Here is a 19006-nt window from a genome sequence, read left to right on the forward strand (position 1 = left end):
CGACCAATAAAACCACAACTATCATAGATGCATAAAGTGCAGCCGGGTTGCTTAACATAAGAATAACGACCACCCAAAAGCACCTATAACAAACTTAATGATGATCCCTAATCGAGGTGGCGAAAAGAAGAATTCTACTCTAAGTGTAAATTTAACTAAGAGTACGCTCTGGCAAAAAATGTATAAACGATGCTAATGACGATTGAAATTATTTGCCAATGGTAGCGATATTAATGTAGCTCCTCAAACGACGCAAGGAGAATGTTTTTTTTAATTAGGGGGCATGCATTGACTGCAATGACCAAAAACAAAAAAATAACGAATTGAAATTTTAAATATTAACCATAACGCCCGTTCTGCATTGCACAACTTGGAATTAACTACGTAAATGCAATTAATTGGGGAATATTTATCCATTTTCCGACTCCCTTGGGCAACTGACGCAGCTGTGCCATTCAGTGCACCTACCACGAGGATGTTAAGTCGCCGACTTCAATAGAGCAGTTTTACGTCGTGCTAAATATTGATCTGGCCTGAAGCGACATCACGTTTAGCCTACACCCCTGCAATCACTACACTGCGACGTAATACGCGGTGCCCAGCAGCATTCTAAAGATTCTTAAAACATAGTTCGATATTATTTCCAGTATTTCTTCATTAATACGCACAATTAAAGAATCGAGGTGAAGAGTGACCTAATGGCAGATATTTGGCAAATCAATTTACGTAACACAAGTACTTCGTCATTCAACAATTACCAGAAAAAACAAGGCAAGATTTGACACCGATTGCCAATGAGAAACGGATTGTGCACGTGAATGCTAATTATCCTAATGCTTTCGGCCATATGCTGACATATATAGAAGAATAATGAACTAATAATATAGAATTATGGGCAGTAGCATTTTCGTTGAATTAAAGCCAGAGAAAGTTGTATCATTCTAAGATCTACTATATGGTCACTCTAAATTCTACTTCTGGTTCTTAATATCACTACTCGTGTTGTTTCTATTTACCCTCATACACATATATATATACATATATATATATATATATATATATATATATATATATAGGAATCCATTGTGACGTATATAAAAAGTTTTGAATATCAGCGCTGCCAACGAATAAAACCGTCGACATAGCGTCTAACACAAATCGTTGATAAAATAGGTTTAATAATCACAGCTATTACTTCTTTTTCGGGATGTTGGGCGAATCCCAGACCATTTTACATTTGGCACTATTCCATTACGAAACATAAGACAACTGAGAATCGCATGGGCGTTACCAATTGCACGATTTCTCAAAAGCAAGAAACCAATTAATGAATAAAGACTATTAGGACCAAATAAGTTAAAAACACACCACACGGCGGTAACCTTAAACATTTTAATACTACTTGAATATAAATATTCAATGTCAACGATTTGAAGAAATGAGATCGACCAGGAAATTATGAGTCAGCCTCCAAAATGCTCAAGAGCCTTGAAATTCACTATTTCTCAAAATAACTCCAGATTTCCCAATGGTTATAGAGCACACTAACAGAACTCTTCAGTTATGAGTAAATGCAACAATAGTTCGCTACATATTCGGAACAACGCACGTACCACAAGTAAATACAGCACTCCTAGTGCTATCGAAATTCAATTTCACGAATTAATCGATCCAGGAATAAACACTGACACAAAAATCAGATATAGTATGCACATTCCTTAAAAGATCCCAATGGACTGCATTGCGATACCAAAAAGAGTTGTTGAGTGGGATGGATTATTTTTAATGCTTAAATTATATTACTTAAACCTACTTAACTTTCATTATTAGCAATAATAAATGCATATGAAAATGGTGGAGGTTCTTAGAGCATGCCGGTTGGTTCCAGAACGTTCTAGAACATTACTCACAATTTCTAATTTCAGTGACTTTCATTAAATTAACTTGACGCAATATTTTAACAAACCAAATTATTAAATCATCCAAGTAGGTTTTGGCTTTTATTATCTACAGCACTACACATTTTAATCCTGAACACTAATAAAAACAAAGTATCTAGGTCAGTGAAACTGATGCATACGCATTACTACATATTATGTTTCACCCAGACGAAATCTTTGACAGAAAATTCCAAACCTCAAAATTGATATGCAAAATGAAATATACCATAAAATGCTCATGCAAAGATATACTTACGGTGTGGCCCTAAGACTGTAATCATTGGCAATAGTTTCGATGCCACCAGCACGAGCCACAGCAACATAACAGGATTCGTTTCCAAAATCTATACCAATTACAGACATTGCAGCCATCTCCAGAAAAATATCCGATTTAACACTGATACAACAGTTCACACGACACAGTTTATACGAAAAGGTGAGTTCTCACTCTTCCCCACGATACCAATCACACACCGGTCAGTGGACGAACTTTCGAGAGCACATGTGAGGCTAGCTCGTTTTACTTCTACAGATCTCCACCGTATGACTGCATAGGCTGTACGGCGAGTCTACTTTTAATGGATACCAAAAGTGTAACGGATAATCTGATTGGTTAATTTGTAATTGCTACAACCAATCGTAAATTACAATACAAAATTTACCGGTAAACTTCAAATACTGATATTATTATTTTTGCTGCACGTGTTTACATTTATATTTATAAACTTTGTTTTCAAAATGCACTTCTGGAGATTGAAAATTTTAAACATGCGTCTATTCATTGCCATGATTTAAGTTTTTGTAACTAAGTTCCCAGGAGTTGCACAAAAATGGCCTCAAATCAATCGAGTTTTGGTGAACAAATAGAGGTAAGATCAAATAAGGATTTATGCTAATATAATGTCCAAATTCGTTTATTTAGCTGTACTTTATTACTTTACGATTGAGTGTTGGAAACTTCTTTTTCATGCAGGAGTATGAAGTTCTTAATTTGCTTGGTAAAGGAGGGTTTGCTAGCGTTTATCGGGCAAAATGCTCCAAAAGTGGACTGGAAGTGGCAATTAAAATGGTTTGTGGATTCGAAATATGCTATTGCATTTACATATTTGCGTTTTGTCCATATTGTACATTTTTAAATGTGCTTTCAGATTGATAAAAAATTGATGAAGGCAGCAGGAATGGTTGATAGAGTTCGTCAAGAAGTTGCTATACACTCACGCCTAAAGCATCCTGCCATTCTTGAGTTGTACACATTTTTTGAGGATTCCAATTACGTGTATCTGGTCCTTGAATTATGTCATAATGGAGAGCTACAAAGATACCTGAAAATTAGCAACAAAATCATTTGTGAAGAAGATGGTATGTATACTTAACAAAGGCTAAACTTGAATAATTATTATCTTATTGCAATTAAAAAATTAGAACTGGGAGACTAATTAAATAACAACTGTTACTTCTTTTAACCTAGGAACAAGTGTTCAATCATTTTAAAATTTCTTCAATGAATATAATTCCTTTTTTCTCTTTTGTAGCTTGTCACACAATTAGGCAAGTGGTAGAAGGCCTCCTATATTTGCACTCTCATAATATACTGCATCGAGATATGACGTTGGCGAATTTGCTTCTGACTAAGGACATGCAAATTGTGAGTTTGTATTTTTCCTTTATTGGTTGACATAAAATAATGTAATAGGGATTCCAATGTTAACTTTGCATTATATTTTTCACTGCATACGTATTATTGTCAATTTTTGTATTATATCCTAGTAATTGTTATTGGCTAAGTGTTATGTGACTATATGCCCGATGAGTGTAGTGTTCACTCGGCACTAAGTTCGCCAGTGGGGAAATTCTCACACCAGGGTAGAGTGGCCAGTTCCTATCACGGTGCCGGTGATGACTTCCCAGTAAGATCTGCTAGAGGTCTATGTATTAGGACGAATCAGAATTGTATTGAATTATTTGCCAATGATTGTGATCTCTAAGATTTACTCTCTAAAGGATCCTGCATGTCTCATTGGAAGCTACCTACCTCACCACCTCTGAATCCTGCGTAGGATGGATAAAGCATTGTATAAATGAAGTGCATGTTTCAGATAGAGAAGGTAGTGAGGAGGACACTTGATGGCCAGAGATATCAGTTAATAAATCCTTCCAGCCCTGCGAAAGTATGTTTTTAGTCATGTGTCCATTTACATTTCAATCAGTATATTGTGGCCAACACTCAGTAGCCTATTGCACTGGTTGGAGTAGGCCATCTTGCATAATAGATAATAATTTCTTGAGGGAGGGTCCTTAAGGAACAGAAGTCGTGATGAGACAGTAAAAGAATTGGGTAAGATAGATGGGTGTATTTCCTCCATTTCATGATTATGCATGCATGTTGAAATGCACCCTCCCCCCAGTGGTCAGCATTGACTTGGATAGACCCTAACCATTATCAGTCACTGCCCATTAAGTCTCGCTACCGCTTATACTTCTGTCTTTTATGCACATATTTCCTATTGTCATTTGAAGTCATCAGCTCGTTATAACCCAAGCAAACGATACTTCTTAGACATTCTTTGTCCTCCTAGAGACTGCTGCCAGTCATCTCCTCATAACTCACCCTGTACTATGTAATATTATTATAGGTAATCTACTGGTTAAGGTAGGTTTTGAATGGACACAACTACCAAATAAATTTCTTATCTCTCCTAACAAAACAAATTCTAGCATCCTACTCTACAACCAGTCCTTCTTCATCTCTGTGTACTTCCTTCATCCCACCCAACATCCCACTGCCGATCAATTTGCTTTTCATCCATTTTTCCTGTCTCCTTATGATTTCTCCCAACAATCCCCTCTCCTCGCCCACCATATCTAGCACTTTCTCATTTTTTTCCTTTCGGTCCATTTCACCTTCTCCATCCTTCTCCACACCCACATTTCAAAAGCTTCCAATGCCTCTCACCCTACTTCAGTGACCATGTTTCTGCTCCATATCAAAGTTTTAATGAGCCTTTCCTTTAATCCTTACTTGGAACTCTCTGTTGTAAATTCTCTCCTCCTTATGAAAGCCTCTTTGCTTTGTGCAATTCTTCTCCTTGTGTCCCTACTGCTTTTGACCATTTTGGTCCAAAACACTTCCAAAATACACAAAATATTCTACCTGCCCTCCTATTTTAACATTTAATTTAGCATTCGTCTCTTTAGTTTTCATGGATATTTATTCTCATTCCTTATCAATTGCACTGAATTTCTATCACTTAGCAATGCTTGGAATCACTTGGCTGCCTGACAAACTAAAATTTGATCGTCAGCAAACCTACCTGATTTTATAAATTCCTCACCAACTTTTATTCTTATCTACAGCTCTTCCCATGCCCCATTTCTTCAGCAAATACATTGAACAGCACTGGTGATAATGACAACCCTGCCTTACTCCTCTTCACATCACTGCCCCTATAGATTCTCAATTGGCCACGTGCACCCGAGGAATCTGGGGCATGTACAGGTTGAAGAAAGTCATATATTCCTCCAATGTACTCTTTATTTTCTGCAATATATGCATTAATTCTATCCAATTTACTCTATAAAAGGCTGTCCAACTGAACTCTCCATAACCCACTCGCACCTGAGCAGTCTGAGACGTGTATAGGTTGCGGATTAGCCTCCTGTCCCTCCAATCTATTCCTCTTATCTGCAATATACTCATTAGTTTTTCCCAATTCACTCCACCAAATGCTTTTTTGAAATAAACGAAACAGGAAAATACGTCCTGATTGTATTCTATATTTCTCTCAATTAGTGATCTCATTACTGCAATGGCATCGTGCATGCGTCTCCATTTCCTAAACTCCAACTGATCATCCCCTAAGTAATCCATTGCCCTGCTCTTTATCCTTTTTCTTATGATCCTGAGAACAACTTTAGCTGCGTGGGATATCAAACATTGTCCTGTAGTCCTCAGATGATTTAGCCTTAACCTTTTTCAGAATAGGAACTAACACTGATCTCACCGTCTTCCAGCCAGATTCTTTCCTCATAGATACTACAAATCAGTCAATATAGCCACTTCCTCCCACATTTTCCTTAACCTTTTAGTAGTTCCGCAGGAATGTCATCCATCCCTGCGGCCTTATTTAGTTTCATCTCCCTTAATGCCCTTTGTATCTCATCGTCGAGTATGCCTGGACCTAAGGTATCTTCATCTAAGTCATGTTCCTTTTCTGTGTCTACCTTTGTTGGTCTAAGTTCTTTACCATACAGTTCTTCTATATATTTTCTGTTTCAACTATTATCTTCCCCAACTCTACTCTAAGTGTTAACAAAAATCTTCTCTTCTTCTCTATAGTGTTTTTATTTTCTTGTATAGCACACCAATTTCACCCTTCCTTTGCAAATTTACCCTATTCTCACACTGCCTCTTCCACCCTGCTTTTCTTCCCTATTTGTTGCCCGTCCCAAAATATTGTTTACTTGTTTGAAGTTCCTTCTTTCTAACTGTGTTTTTACATTCTTCCATTTCCTTCTCTTATCTGTCTTTCGAATCATCTCGTCCATGGTTACCATCCATGGATCCATGTTCTTTTCCTATTAACAGTTCCTATAGTTTCTTTTGCACCTTTTTTTATATATTCTAATTTCTCCTTGATAGTACTCAGCTCCTTTCCATCACTCATGATTTTCTGGACAGCTTACTGACACTCATTCCTTGTCAATCCAGTTCCAGTTACATTCTATTTCCTAAACCACTTCCCCTTCTTTATCATTTTGAATCGGATGCTGCTCTTCATAATTACTAAATTTCAGTTAGGCTGAATTATGCAAATCCCTCCTGCTTTATGTGTTTTTGTTTCTTTCCTATAGAAAACGTAGTTTAATTTTCAGCATTCAATGCAGATATTTCAACTTCCAAGTACAAAATGTATAGATATTTCATTGCTTTTCTTTAATTGCAGAAAATAGCAGATTTTGGCTTAGCAACGCAGCTCACACGACCAGATGAGAAGCATTTGACAATGTGTGGTACACCCAATTATATCTCCCCTGAGGTAAATTGTGTTTTATTTTTAATTCATTTTACATCTTTGTGTTTCCAATTTGTTGTATATTGTTGTGGGTATTTATAATAGAAATTTGAACTTTAAAGGTTGCTACTAGAAGTTCACATGGCTTGGAAGCTGATGTCTGGGGTCTAGGCTGCATGCTTTATACTCTTCTTGTCGGGCGACCACCTTTTGACACAGATGCAGTAAAGAGCACCCTTACAAGAGTGGTTATGGATAATTACCAGGTATCAAATTGCCAAGATGCAGGCACAAAACTTTCAAGGTTTTGTGTCCATGGTTTGTATGAAGAGTATCGGGAAAAGCTAAAGAAATATATTTATAACAGATTTATTTTAGACATTGCTAAAATGCCTCAAAAGTTCTAATAATACATTTTTGACTTTTGTCAGTGGCTCTTCCATGACTCTCCCTGGTAGTTGGATTCAGGAAGGTCCTTAAGGGTATGAGGGCAAGCTTCTTTGACAGTACGTAGGGTCCCATGATGGTGACCTTTGAGGGAAGATTTCACTTTTGGGGGTATGAAATAGTGTGCTGGTGCCATGCCGGGACTGTGAGGGGGTTAGCGTACTGTCATGATGCTTTTTTTTCTTGCCGCTCGAGGTCGTCCGTCTAGACCTTCGGGACAAGTTTGCCACTTATCATTCGATCACCAAGTCCAGTGATAATGATGTGCACTGTCATTTTATCAGTACCATCTATGATCATACGCACACTAAACCGGCAGTCTGAATCCAGCATTTCTCGCACACATCAGGAATAATTGTTACCGATACTTTTTAAGCAAACCTTGTATAGTTGTAATTTTATGCATAACTATGGCATGTTTTCTAACCTCTCTTTAAAATTTATTTTGAATTAATTTCAGCGACCAAGTAATCTTTCACTGGAGGCTATGGATTTGATTGATTTGCTGCTTAAGAAAAATCCTAAAGAAAGAATAAAATTAAGGAATATACTGGAGCACCCATTCATGAAGAAAAACCAAAAAAATTATGAGTACTTACAAAAGGTAAACCTTTTTTATACATCGTATTTGAAAAGCAGCAATACTTTTTGTTACCTTGGCTAAAGTTTTATGAATTTACAGAAATGGATGTCACAAGGTGGCGGTGATAGTGGGATGTGTACAATGTCAACAGACACCGGTACTGGAAAAGAAAGTATAAAGAGCCATACGTCCATTGCCAAACTGGATGTTGACCATGATAAAATCATCTCTCTGTATTCTCAGCAACTTGGCAGAATTAAAATTGGTTCCTGTCACGAGCCAAGGGTGTCAGTTTCACACTTCCAACAGGAAGAGAGGTTTGGAAATCTTACATATTCTGCTCCGACAGAAGAGCTTGCATATTCATTAAAATTTGTTCTACCCAGTGTTTTCATTTAAACTTTATTGTTTCAGATCAAAGCAAATTTGTTGTGCCACACAAAGATGTCCAGAAACCTATTTTGCCATAGAGGAAGCAAATGAACCGGAAGAAAATCTCCCTTTTGTCCCAAGTGTGCATGAGTCCCATTTAATGAGCCATTGTGGAGTTTTGAGTGTCCATAACCCTCATGCCTATTCCCAGCACAGCCATCATTCATTGCATGAGTCGGGGTGTTGCATTTCAAGTACTCTGACTCCGATAGAGAGAGGACATACTTGCCATTCCAGTTGCCAAGGATGCTCTAATCAAGAACAATCACATTGTTTAACAAGTTCCAATGTAATCAATCCTGAAAATGCAAATATATTCAGGCATCATGCTCGTACTTGTGCAAGAACTTGCTATTCAGATGGCTTGCTGTCATGTAGACAAACCAAATTGTGCAGGAAACCAGGAATGTCTGAATGCGAATTCAGTGAATCAAAATGGAAATCAAGTCATTCTTGCTCCTGTCCAAATAACGATATACATTCAAGTATTAGCAACAAACTTAAAGTTCCTTTGACTCATGAACATTTTCATCACAAGTGGCCAGATCTGACCTCCATATCAATTAATGACAACAACACTAGTGTCAGACCCATTATTCCCCCAACAGGATCAATTCCTACCAATAGTGACAAGACTAAAGATAAAGTTGCTAGTGTTTCGGAGAGTAATGAAGGTGCAAAAAAGCGCAGTTGCAATGAAAACAAGGAAGAAGCAGTACAGGCAGTGCATCTAAATGGTCTCATATCTCCAATAAGCACCTGCCGCCTGCAACCTACCCGCCATAGAACTAAAAATGCAGTCTTAAGTATTTTGGAATTTGGGGAAGTTTGCATTGAGTTTGTTAAGAAGCGAAACGGTGAAGAAAAGGTTGTGGAGGTTTGCAGAATCTCAGCTGATGGCATGCGAGTAAGTACTCATCTCTAAAAAAAGATGTTTCAGGCGTGTTATGGTGGAATATCATAATTAATTAAAAATTGACAATTTTCCACAAAATATTTTTTTGGAAAATTGTCAATTTTTGATTGCTCATCAATTGCTGCAAAAGTAGGCTTAAGGCCAGTTTTATGAAACATATCTGGTTAAATCCAATTGTTAGTAAATTTAAAATTCAACTAAACATGGAGCTTACCAACAAATCTGACTATAAACAAATAACAGTGCTCATTAGTGAATATGAACAATATAACTATTGTGGCATCATCATCTCAGTAATCAAGCTGTTCAACAATTGGTTTTTTAACTTGACTAGCAGTCATAAAACTTGAGTTTTGGCCTTAATGGGAGGTAAAAGTTAACAGTCAGTTGAGGAAGAAAATAAAATCTGTCCTTAAGTCTTGTATTTCCAATGTATAAATTGGTCAGTGAAATGAGACATTTCCATCGTGAAATAATTTGCTTAAACTTGGATTTGAGCCTGCATCTATTAATTGTTCCATTTAGGGATCCAGGTAGTCCAGCTTTTTTTTAATGTTGAAAATACTCAGGCTGTAATGGGAGGAACTACAGAAAAGTATAATGGGTAAACCAAGTAGAACTGTTGATAGAAAATTTATTACCAAATGCATTGAGAGTCCTGGCCAAAAATAGATTGCAAAGAACCTTAGGAATAATTTTTTAACTTTAAAATCTACAAATAATGTATTCATTGGTGGGTATATGTGCAGTTTAGTGAGCATATTAAATGCTTAAATACATTAAATTTAAGAACATTTAAGGGAAATGTTTTTATTTTCAGGTTATATTATATCATCCCAACAATGGGAAAGGCTGTTTGCTTGAAAATATTCCTCCTGAACTTCCAAAACAGGGAACCGATGCCATTTATAGCTATGAAAGTCTACCTCAAAAGCATTGGAGAAAATATTTGTACGCTGCAAGGTATGGCTGTGTTTTATTGATTAGATATCAATTGTTGAAAGGACATCACTGATAACTTGTATTTTTTTTCTTCTAGATTTATTAATTTGGTCAAGGCAAAAACTCCAAAAGTTACCTTTTACAGTGAAAAAGCCAAATGTTTGTTAATGGAAAACTTCCCTGATCCTGACTTTGAGGTGTGCTTCTATGAAGGTATGGATTGAGTCATTTACTAGAAGGCATTTTTCTTCCAAATATCACTTTTCTGCCATTGTTCTAATTCATCCCAAGTAATTTTTGTACCATCTAAATCCCCCTGTGCCCAGAAAGTGACTTTCTAAAACTCAAAGCTGTAACACTAAATTAAATTCCAAATTACACATAATACAACCCATAACAATGTGAATACATAGTTGTAAAATATTTGTACAGAAAACTTAGGTTGGAGATATTTTATTACTATTATCCGTAGTACTTGTTTTTATCAACTAAATAATGCAACAGCTGTTCAATGGTCTTACTTAGCATATTATTTGATTTTGAGGTTTCTTTATTTTGTTTTAACATGACCAAAATAAAATTAAACCACTTAATCAAACATAAGCTGATTATTTTGTAAGAATGTTTGAAAGTTGCTTCAAATTTATTACTCAGACATTAGCCTCTATCTCTCACCAAATTTTAACTGACGCAGTTCACATAATATTGCAATTTTCTGAAATTTAAAATTAGTTATTCATTAAAAAATATTTGTGAACATTTAAATCCTCGCATATATGATAGTGAAGGTTACAGTGGTTATTATTGCATGATCGTTCTTTAATTGTGAATCTTAATCTCAATGGTTTAGAATAAATCGGTAATTAATGTATATTATGGTAATAAAGAACATTAATTGTGAAATAATGGTATATCTATTATACCTAAATTAAATATATATATATATATATATTATTTGTGTAAGAGGTGATGTACTTCAAATTTTTCAGTGGGCCATTTACATTAACAAAGCAATTGTGTTTATATTAACTGTTTTGCCAGAATCCTGGGAGATATTCAATTTATAAATCATAACAATGAACATTTAAAATACTTTAATAACGGAAAGTGAACAATTTTCTTCTGGCCTCAGCATTTTGTATTTTTCAATTGACCCACTCAAAAACTTAGTTCAAGAATTCACTCTCCTGTATAATATATTGGACATATTTGTATATTTTTCTAATTTGGGTATTTCTTTTCCCTGATTCATTCTCCCCTGCCTCAATCCCATTTTTCCTTTAGTCATTGATACGCTTTCCTAATCTCATTACTTCCAAATTTTCTCTTCCATCTCCCACTTATTCTTTATCATCAATCATTACATTAGCTATTCCTTTCTTTCCATGATTACTTTCTCACATGTAGAAATGTATAGAGACAAACGACATTGATCTGCTGTTATATCTACTAATGATGTTGTTCTAATGTGCAGGAAACTCCCCTGTATCGGATTTTCGTTACAACTAGTACCTAGTGGTATCTTGTAGAAATTTTCCTAATGATGTCATAATTTGTTATTGCCCCTTAAAAAAGATGTTTTACATTGCCAGGAGGAAAAATTGTGAAGTCAGCAGATGAGGTTAAAGTTATTGATTCCTCAGGAAAAACAATTTCAACAAAGTTCAACCACGAAGATAGTCTTCCAGCTAACATTACCATCATGTGGAAACATTTTGAGCAGGTAATTGATTTTGTCTAAGCCCACTAACACTCAAATTTGTAGGAATGTATTATTTGTTTCAAGGTTTGTTGTGGAATGCCTTCAACAAACCTTGTTATCTGCTACACTAGATGTGAAAATATTGCAGTGATTCAGATGTATGATATTATCACTGCTCACCTAACAAAGATTTTAAAATGGTGCCATATCTGCCCAAATAGAAGCTGAACACCAAAAAAAATCCCTTTGGATCATAGAAATAATTTTTTTATCTTAAAATGGAGCATTTTTACACAAATTAGGAAACTATAATATGTAATGAGTTGGTCACCGTAGTCCAGAGGTAGAGCATTGGACTTCTGACCGGAGGGTCCAGAGATTGATTCCCAGGCCTTCAATTGCTCTGGTCACTTTCAGCTTCACTTAAGCTATGTGATTTTTTTGGGTCCCAGATCTTTCTGGGATACCATAACCGGCTCAGGGAAAGGAACTTTCCCCTCTACACTGACGTGTGAATTTCACTGGCCGTTGAGCTTAGTACTTGGTGAACTCTACCATCACCTACCAAAACGACTTTTGGATTGATTGCTGTGTTTATAGTTTTTTTTTAATATGTAATGAGTCCACACGTTGAATAACGAATTCTGGTAATGACTTGCTATGTAAGCATGTGTATATTTTCTAACATGATGTATACCTTTCATTGCATTTATTATGAATTTCCAGTCTGTTGCAGTCTCCATATGTAGTCACCAGATCCATTATAGTTAATGTTGTGATGAATCATCTGACTTACTTTTTGATCAACAATAACCCACTTAAATATAAACATTTCATCAGTGGTAGTAGGCTATACTCCCTATCCTGTGAGAAAGCTGTACCTGTATAAATAAAGTTTTTAGATTACAAAATAAATGGCTGGTATGAGAAATTTACATAGGTTACAATTTTAAATCCTTTGCGGTGTATATAGAAAATGATTGATGCCCACAATACAGGGAACATTATAAAGGAGCATGCCTTCCATGGTTGATCATTCAATGGAGGTGAGATTAATGGTTTTAAGGAATCATAGAAAAAATTTACTTTAACTCTGCAAATGCGGCAGGCACTCACAATAGCATGATTAATAGTTCTTAGGGTTGTTCATTAATGCTTCTGAAAATCCATTGCACTTTCCTTCTAGCTCTAATAAAGCAAGTTAATTCCTAAAACAAACAAATAATAGATTTGACTGAGAATCACACCTGTGACACTGCATAAATTGCTTCAAATGCCATGCAGATGTTCATCAAATCTCAATTGCATAGATAGAAAGACACCCAATCTATAGGTTATAGTATGAAAGTCACATGTGGGGGTTTAAACTTGGCAGTGAGATGACAGTGCTCTCTCATTCAAATGAAAAGGGGCATTGCCTTGTAGTAATACTACTCTGTCTTAGAAAAATTAACTAGGGGAGTAAACAAACCAGGCACAGACAAAAAATCTCTTGTCCATCTACTTTCATTTTTATTTGTATTGATGTTCTGTAATGATTCAGGCCTCTTTGATTTCTCAAGGACAAATTATATAGTATGTTGCTGAGGAAAAGGTATTTCCACATTGCATTGCCATTGGTTATTTCTTTCAAATATTTATGATAGTGAGCATGCTTTTCTCACATGAACATTAGAGTTCATTTCAATGGGTATTTCCAATACCACCCAGAATTTTCAGCATTTGAAGGAACAAAATGTTCATCTGTCACAATTTTTGAAAATCCTCACAAAAGGTATTCAATAAAGTACTGCCAGCTTTCGCCATTTCTTCTTCATATCTGAGAAGTCACTGAGATAAAGAATTGATTCTTCCCATTTACCTTTAATCCTTGGAAATATTTGCTATTATTGCAAAAAAGACTAGAAGTGGGTATGCCTTTGATTTTTCTCTGAGGGATAACACTAAATCGGCATAAAATCTGAATTTGTGTGTCCAAAAAAATTGAGCTTTGAAGCTCCTTAACCACTATTTCAGTGTAGAATGTACTGATATTGTACTGATGTATTTTTACCTTTTTATGTCATGTGGAGAATTTTTACGTCATGTTCTCATGTCATGCTTGGTTGAGAATTCCTATTCCATAATCTTTGGATAGTTTTATCACAGGTTCCCCCCCTAATAAGTTAAGCAATAAAGTAAAGATTCTCTGTTAGCACTATTTTCTTGCATCTATCTGTATACTTTTTGAAACAGTGAAGCAATTCTGTCATAGGATTTATGGAGCCTGTTCATCTACATCATTCATTCTCACCTTATTCAATATGTCAAATAAAATTACATGTAGGTGGAGCATATTGCATTCTCTCATATTTTAGTCAGGGAAATCTTACATCTCCAAGGTTACAACCAACCTTTTTACCGTCACCCATATTCAGCTGTGAATAATACCACTTAAATTTTATCATGTTGGAAAAATGTAATCACATAGCTGCTAGGGGTAAGTTTGGAGTACAATCTCAGGACCACCCATGTGTGGTTTCATCAAAATTCATGATTCTCGAGGGCCAAGTGTCTCTCGATTGTGAATGACTCCTCACTTGGGCAGTATTAGCACTGTGTAGTAATATATTTTAGCACCAGATATGGACTTGCAGTTTAACAGGAAAACTGTCTTCACTTATCTATGTATTTCACTTGTCTTAAGGCTTAGTATAAGGAGAACCCCTTGCCTCGCAAACATATCTCAGAGTTTAATGTTGTGATTTGATGTGTATTATTATAATTTATAACATTGATCTTGCTTAGTACGATCTCCTATTTGCATTCCAGCTTGAAGTATTGTAACTATTTCTTGATTTAATTACAGTGTTATCAACATTGCACAACATTGGAGAAGAGTTTATCTGGATTAACAAGGTTCGACAGCGATCATTGCTTCCCAATTATTGTCGGGAGAAGACCAAGGAATAAAAATGTGTTCCGTGATAAGGAAAATGTTGCATCCAACGGCCACACACTATCTCCACCCAATGCTGCCGTATGTTTATTTTTTATGGTATTTTTCCTTGAGTACTATTATTTTTGTTATAATTATATAATATTTTATTCTAGTTTCAGTCATTTGAAGCATCCTCAATGAATTCCATGTTGGTGAATCCCTCATATGTAAATGGTGGGGCATCTATTTTCAAATCACACTTGAAAGCTGTAAACGAACTGGAGTCAATTGAACCTATTAGACAGGTCACTGTGCCCAATATTGGTCAAGTATCTCAGGTGAGAATTTAATTGGATACTTCCAAGGATTAGGGTAAAAAAGTTTAGCCTTAATAATCAATCCTCTTTTTTTTTCCATTACAGTTGCCCAGTGGTGACCTCATGGTTGAGTATTTAGATGGGTCAAAAATCACAGTCAGCTCAAGTAAGGCCACTACAGAATATGTAGGGAAAGACGGTAGGAAAGTATTATACCAACAAAAGGATTTATTACCTTCTCATGTCAGGGAAAAGTTATCTCTAATGCCAAAAGTTATTGATCACCTAATGAATGGGCAAGAAAGAAGAGCTAATTGTAAAGTGCGTGGAATAAGGTAACTGCTTGAGGATTTTTTAAAGGCCGGATGATGGACATGTCTGTAAAATATATTTGTAAATAGGAAAATGTAATTGAATCCGTCCATACATGATTGTTGTACAGTGCTCCTTAGTAGCTGAAATTCAAATTTATTGTCGTGTTCAAATTTAATTATTAAGTAGAAATTGTTAATTCTGAATTTTGACTACAATGACTGGTGCTGAATATGATTGGTAAAATATTTGTATATATGAGCAATTTTAATATTCAGCTTCCAAGGAAGGTTGATGGTTTAAGACTGTTTTGTTGTTAATGTAAATCCCTGTAATAAATTACATTTTACTTTATAGAGTAAGAAATGAAATGATTTCTGCAATATTTTAATAAGCATGTATAATTTACATGTACATCTGCTAAAAATATATAATTTTGTTAAGGCTGTGATCTATTTTTGATTAAAACAGTGAAGTTCAATGCATTTACTTAAATGAGTCGTGCATGATGTACTTGGGGTGCTTGACTTAACAAACAGAGCCCTCGGAAAAGATTCTTATTTAGTAAAAAAAAGATAGGATTCATTGAAATCACTCACCAAGTCATCCAGATTGACAAGGTTCGGCCTCACACATTTTCTTGATGGAATTACATTACCTATTCTAATTTGTGAATTTCAATGGTACCAGGTGCTAGTAAATACATTTTTTCTTGTTTGGTCCATGCAAATGATGTTGACTGTTTTTACTGTATTGCACACAGGTAGAGGTTGAAGTTTTAATATTTAAATGGCTCAAATATGTCATTCTTCCTTTTTTGTATAACCTCTCAAAATTCAATATTGAATGGCCAACTGATGGAATCAGTTAAACGAAGTGAATCTGTGAAATATTAAATCTTTATGGTGGAAATGTTAAGTTTATTTTTACCCTCATAATGATGGAATCAGGATATAATTTAAGTTGTGCTTATAGTCACGACAATAGGGATATTAAAATAATAGCAGCAAAACCAGGCTTATATTACAAGTAATCTCAAGATTACAGCATGCAACAACAGTCAACACCATGAAAATTACAGGATTATCACCCTTTGATGCCCTCATTGTTTGAGATTATCTCACTGAGATATCTTGTCCATGGCATTCATGCAAAGTGCAATATGAGGGAATTTTTCCCATGATTCCACTTAGTTTTATATGATTCCCTATGATACCACTGCTTATCCAACGTGAGCCCTTCTATCCTATATGACCCTCAGCAATTCACTACTTTCCAATAATTCCTCCGCCCACTTTTTCTGCCATTTTTAATATCCTATAGCAACTACTTCTCTTGGTCCACCAAATTTAAAACTTCCGACATTCTTCTTCCTCTGTCCAAGTTACTTTCTCCATATCCAGAGTTCAAATGCCTAAAAACTACTCCATATGAAAGTCTTAACTAATCTTTTCTTGGGGTACTTGTCATCAATCCTCTTCTTGTTAATACTTTTCCTAATATCCCTGCAACTGCACCCTTAGATAGTCTTCTTATAAGTCTGCTGAAACACAAACTACTCCACCAACTAGTTTATTTCCCCCTTCATTAATGTTTTCATTAGCATTCCTCCTCTCTCTTAATCTCATTCTTTCCTTTTGATTAATCTTTGTCCCTTACATCTTCCAGTAAATCACTCAAAAATCACTGCATTCTCTTGGTTGGCTAATTATTGCTTGATAATCTCATCACCCAATTTAATTCTAAGCTCAAGCTCTTCCCATACCTCCCACAACATTTTCTCAGCATATATATGTAACTTATAATAGCAATAACGGGCACCCTTGTTTCACTACCCTGTCTGTCACATACCTATCCTATCAGCTGTAATTGTTTTCCTACGTTCTATAAAATCCACTAAAAGAACACAGTTTATGTCCCAAAAACGGTAGCCATCAATTTTCGACTTTTGTACGGAGTTTTCTTAAACTTTTTTGGTTTTGGTGAATATGAGTGTCGCCACTGCACCGATTGCTGTTTTCTTTCTGGATTGATGTAGGATATCCACGTCTCGTCTCCGGTAACAATGCGAGAAAACAAACCATCTCCATCTTTTTGTTAATGCCCCAAAAACTCTCGTCCCACGGACATTCTTTTCTCTATGTGGTGGTCCGTGAGCATTTTCGGTACCCACCATGCACACAATTTGTGGTATCCGAGGTTTTCCATGATAATATTGTAGACAGTAGTATGTCCAAGTTGAGGAAATCGTTCAGCCTGGTCATTAATTGTCAATTGATGATCACATCGCAGTTTTTGTTCCACTTGCGAAGCAATTTCATCAGTCAGAATACTGGGCCTGCCACTTCGCTCTTCGTCATGGACATTTGTTCATCCATTTTTAAAATCATTGCACCATTGTCTAACCTTTCCTTCACTCATAACTGTAGGTCCATAATCTAGGCATAACTCTCGATGAATTTCAGCAGCCGACAATCCTTTTCCATACAACAATCGTATGACAGAACACACTTCACAGCTGGTGGGATCAGCGATTGTTGCAGACATTGTTTGCATGCACAGACAAACAAACCACTTCTGAACAAAACAAATGCAGCTATAGATTCTCAATGAATAAGTAGATGGTGCTGCAGGAGTAAAAATGTGTTCTGAAACACCAAATATTTAAATATAAGCAAACGGCTCTTACTTTATGAATATGCCTCGTATGAACATTTTTTATTACCAAAGTTCCCATCACTGCAATGGCATTATATATTCCTCTCAATGTTTGAGAAAAGAAGGGAAATATGTGCTAGTTTGCATTGCTAGCCCACAGTAGTAAGAACATGCATAACTCATCCACTTCAATCCAAAACAAAAAATGAGGTAGTGTAAATTATTCTGAATGATTAGAATATCTACTGTTATACTCAGCACAGTGGTAAAATGCAATTCACACTATTGATCATAAATGTTATTTTACAGTTTTATATTCAATGATATTAAAGAAATCATGTGGCATAACAGTGTCATTCAATTAGTTATTATTCTATTTAGTGGAAAACAATACATGCTTGCTTTAAGGGTAAATTTATCTAAATATTAGTTTAGAAATATTTTAAAGGCCAAAAATCCAGGTTCGAATCCCCTTAAAGCGATGAATTTTACCTTCTAAAATTATTGCATTGTGTTTAAAAGGGTTTGATTCAAGTACAAGGAGTGCAACTCAACATCCCCTATCCAAAAGAAGAAAGGCCATTCTATATATTCTATACACACATTTTGTTACATTAACTCATTCATTGGTAATCAGTTTTGAAAAATTTCCGAAAACAAGGGCAATTTCTGTACTTAACACTGAGTAAACATTTTATAAGATATTATGATGAAACATCAGGCATCAACTCAAGATGATGCAGCATGTCCCTTACTTCTTCCTGCTATATCTCAGTTTTCATGGTCAAATGGCCTCCAGGATGGCACACTTGGCTTGGGAGTGAT

At 35.6% G+C, this 19006-nt stretch overlaps 2 protein-coding genes across 2 annotated transcripts in view; one reads left to right on the forward strand and one right to left on the reverse strand.

Annotated features, from left to right (window-relative positions):
- The window catches only part of Hsp110 (heat shock protein 70Cb), a 68743-nt gene extending 66294 nt beyond the window's left edge, over positions 1-2449 (reverse strand). Inside the window, exon 1 of the mRNA XM_071596328.1 lies at positions 2197-2449. Within this exon, the coding sequence (XP_071452429.1) occupies positions 2197-2312 (116 nt within the window). The 5' untranslated portion in view covers positions 2313-2449. The remainder of the gene's footprint in view (positions 1-2196) is intronic.
- Positions 2450-2672: 223 nt separating this feature from the next.
- On the forward strand, positions 2673-15807 carry SAK (Sak kinase). The gene is made up of 15 exons (XM_071596631.1): positions 2673-2809; positions 2914-3009; positions 3089-3299; positions 3473-3585; positions 6884-6976; positions 7075-7218; positions 7860-8003; positions 8082-8299; positions 8397-9321; positions 10151-10293; positions 10370-10485; positions 11865-11995; positions 14823-14993; positions 15068-15232; positions 15317-15807. The coding sequence occupies exons 1-15, from the start codon at positions 2771-2773 to the stop codon at positions 15548-15550; spliced, it is 2943 nt and encodes a 980-aa protein (XP_071452732.1). The 5' UTR covers positions 2673-2770; the 3' UTR covers positions 15551-15807.
- The last annotated feature ends 3199 nt before the right edge of the window (positions 15808-19006 follow it).

This window comes from Hetaerina americana, unplaced genomic scaffold (assembly GCF_022747635.1).
Source record: "Hetaerina americana unplaced genomic scaffold, ioHetAmer1.1.p SCAF_8, whole genome shotgun sequence".
In the NCBI taxonomy this organism is placed as follows: Eukaryota; Metazoa; Arthropoda; class Insecta; order Odonata; family Calopterygidae; genus Hetaerina; species Hetaerina americana.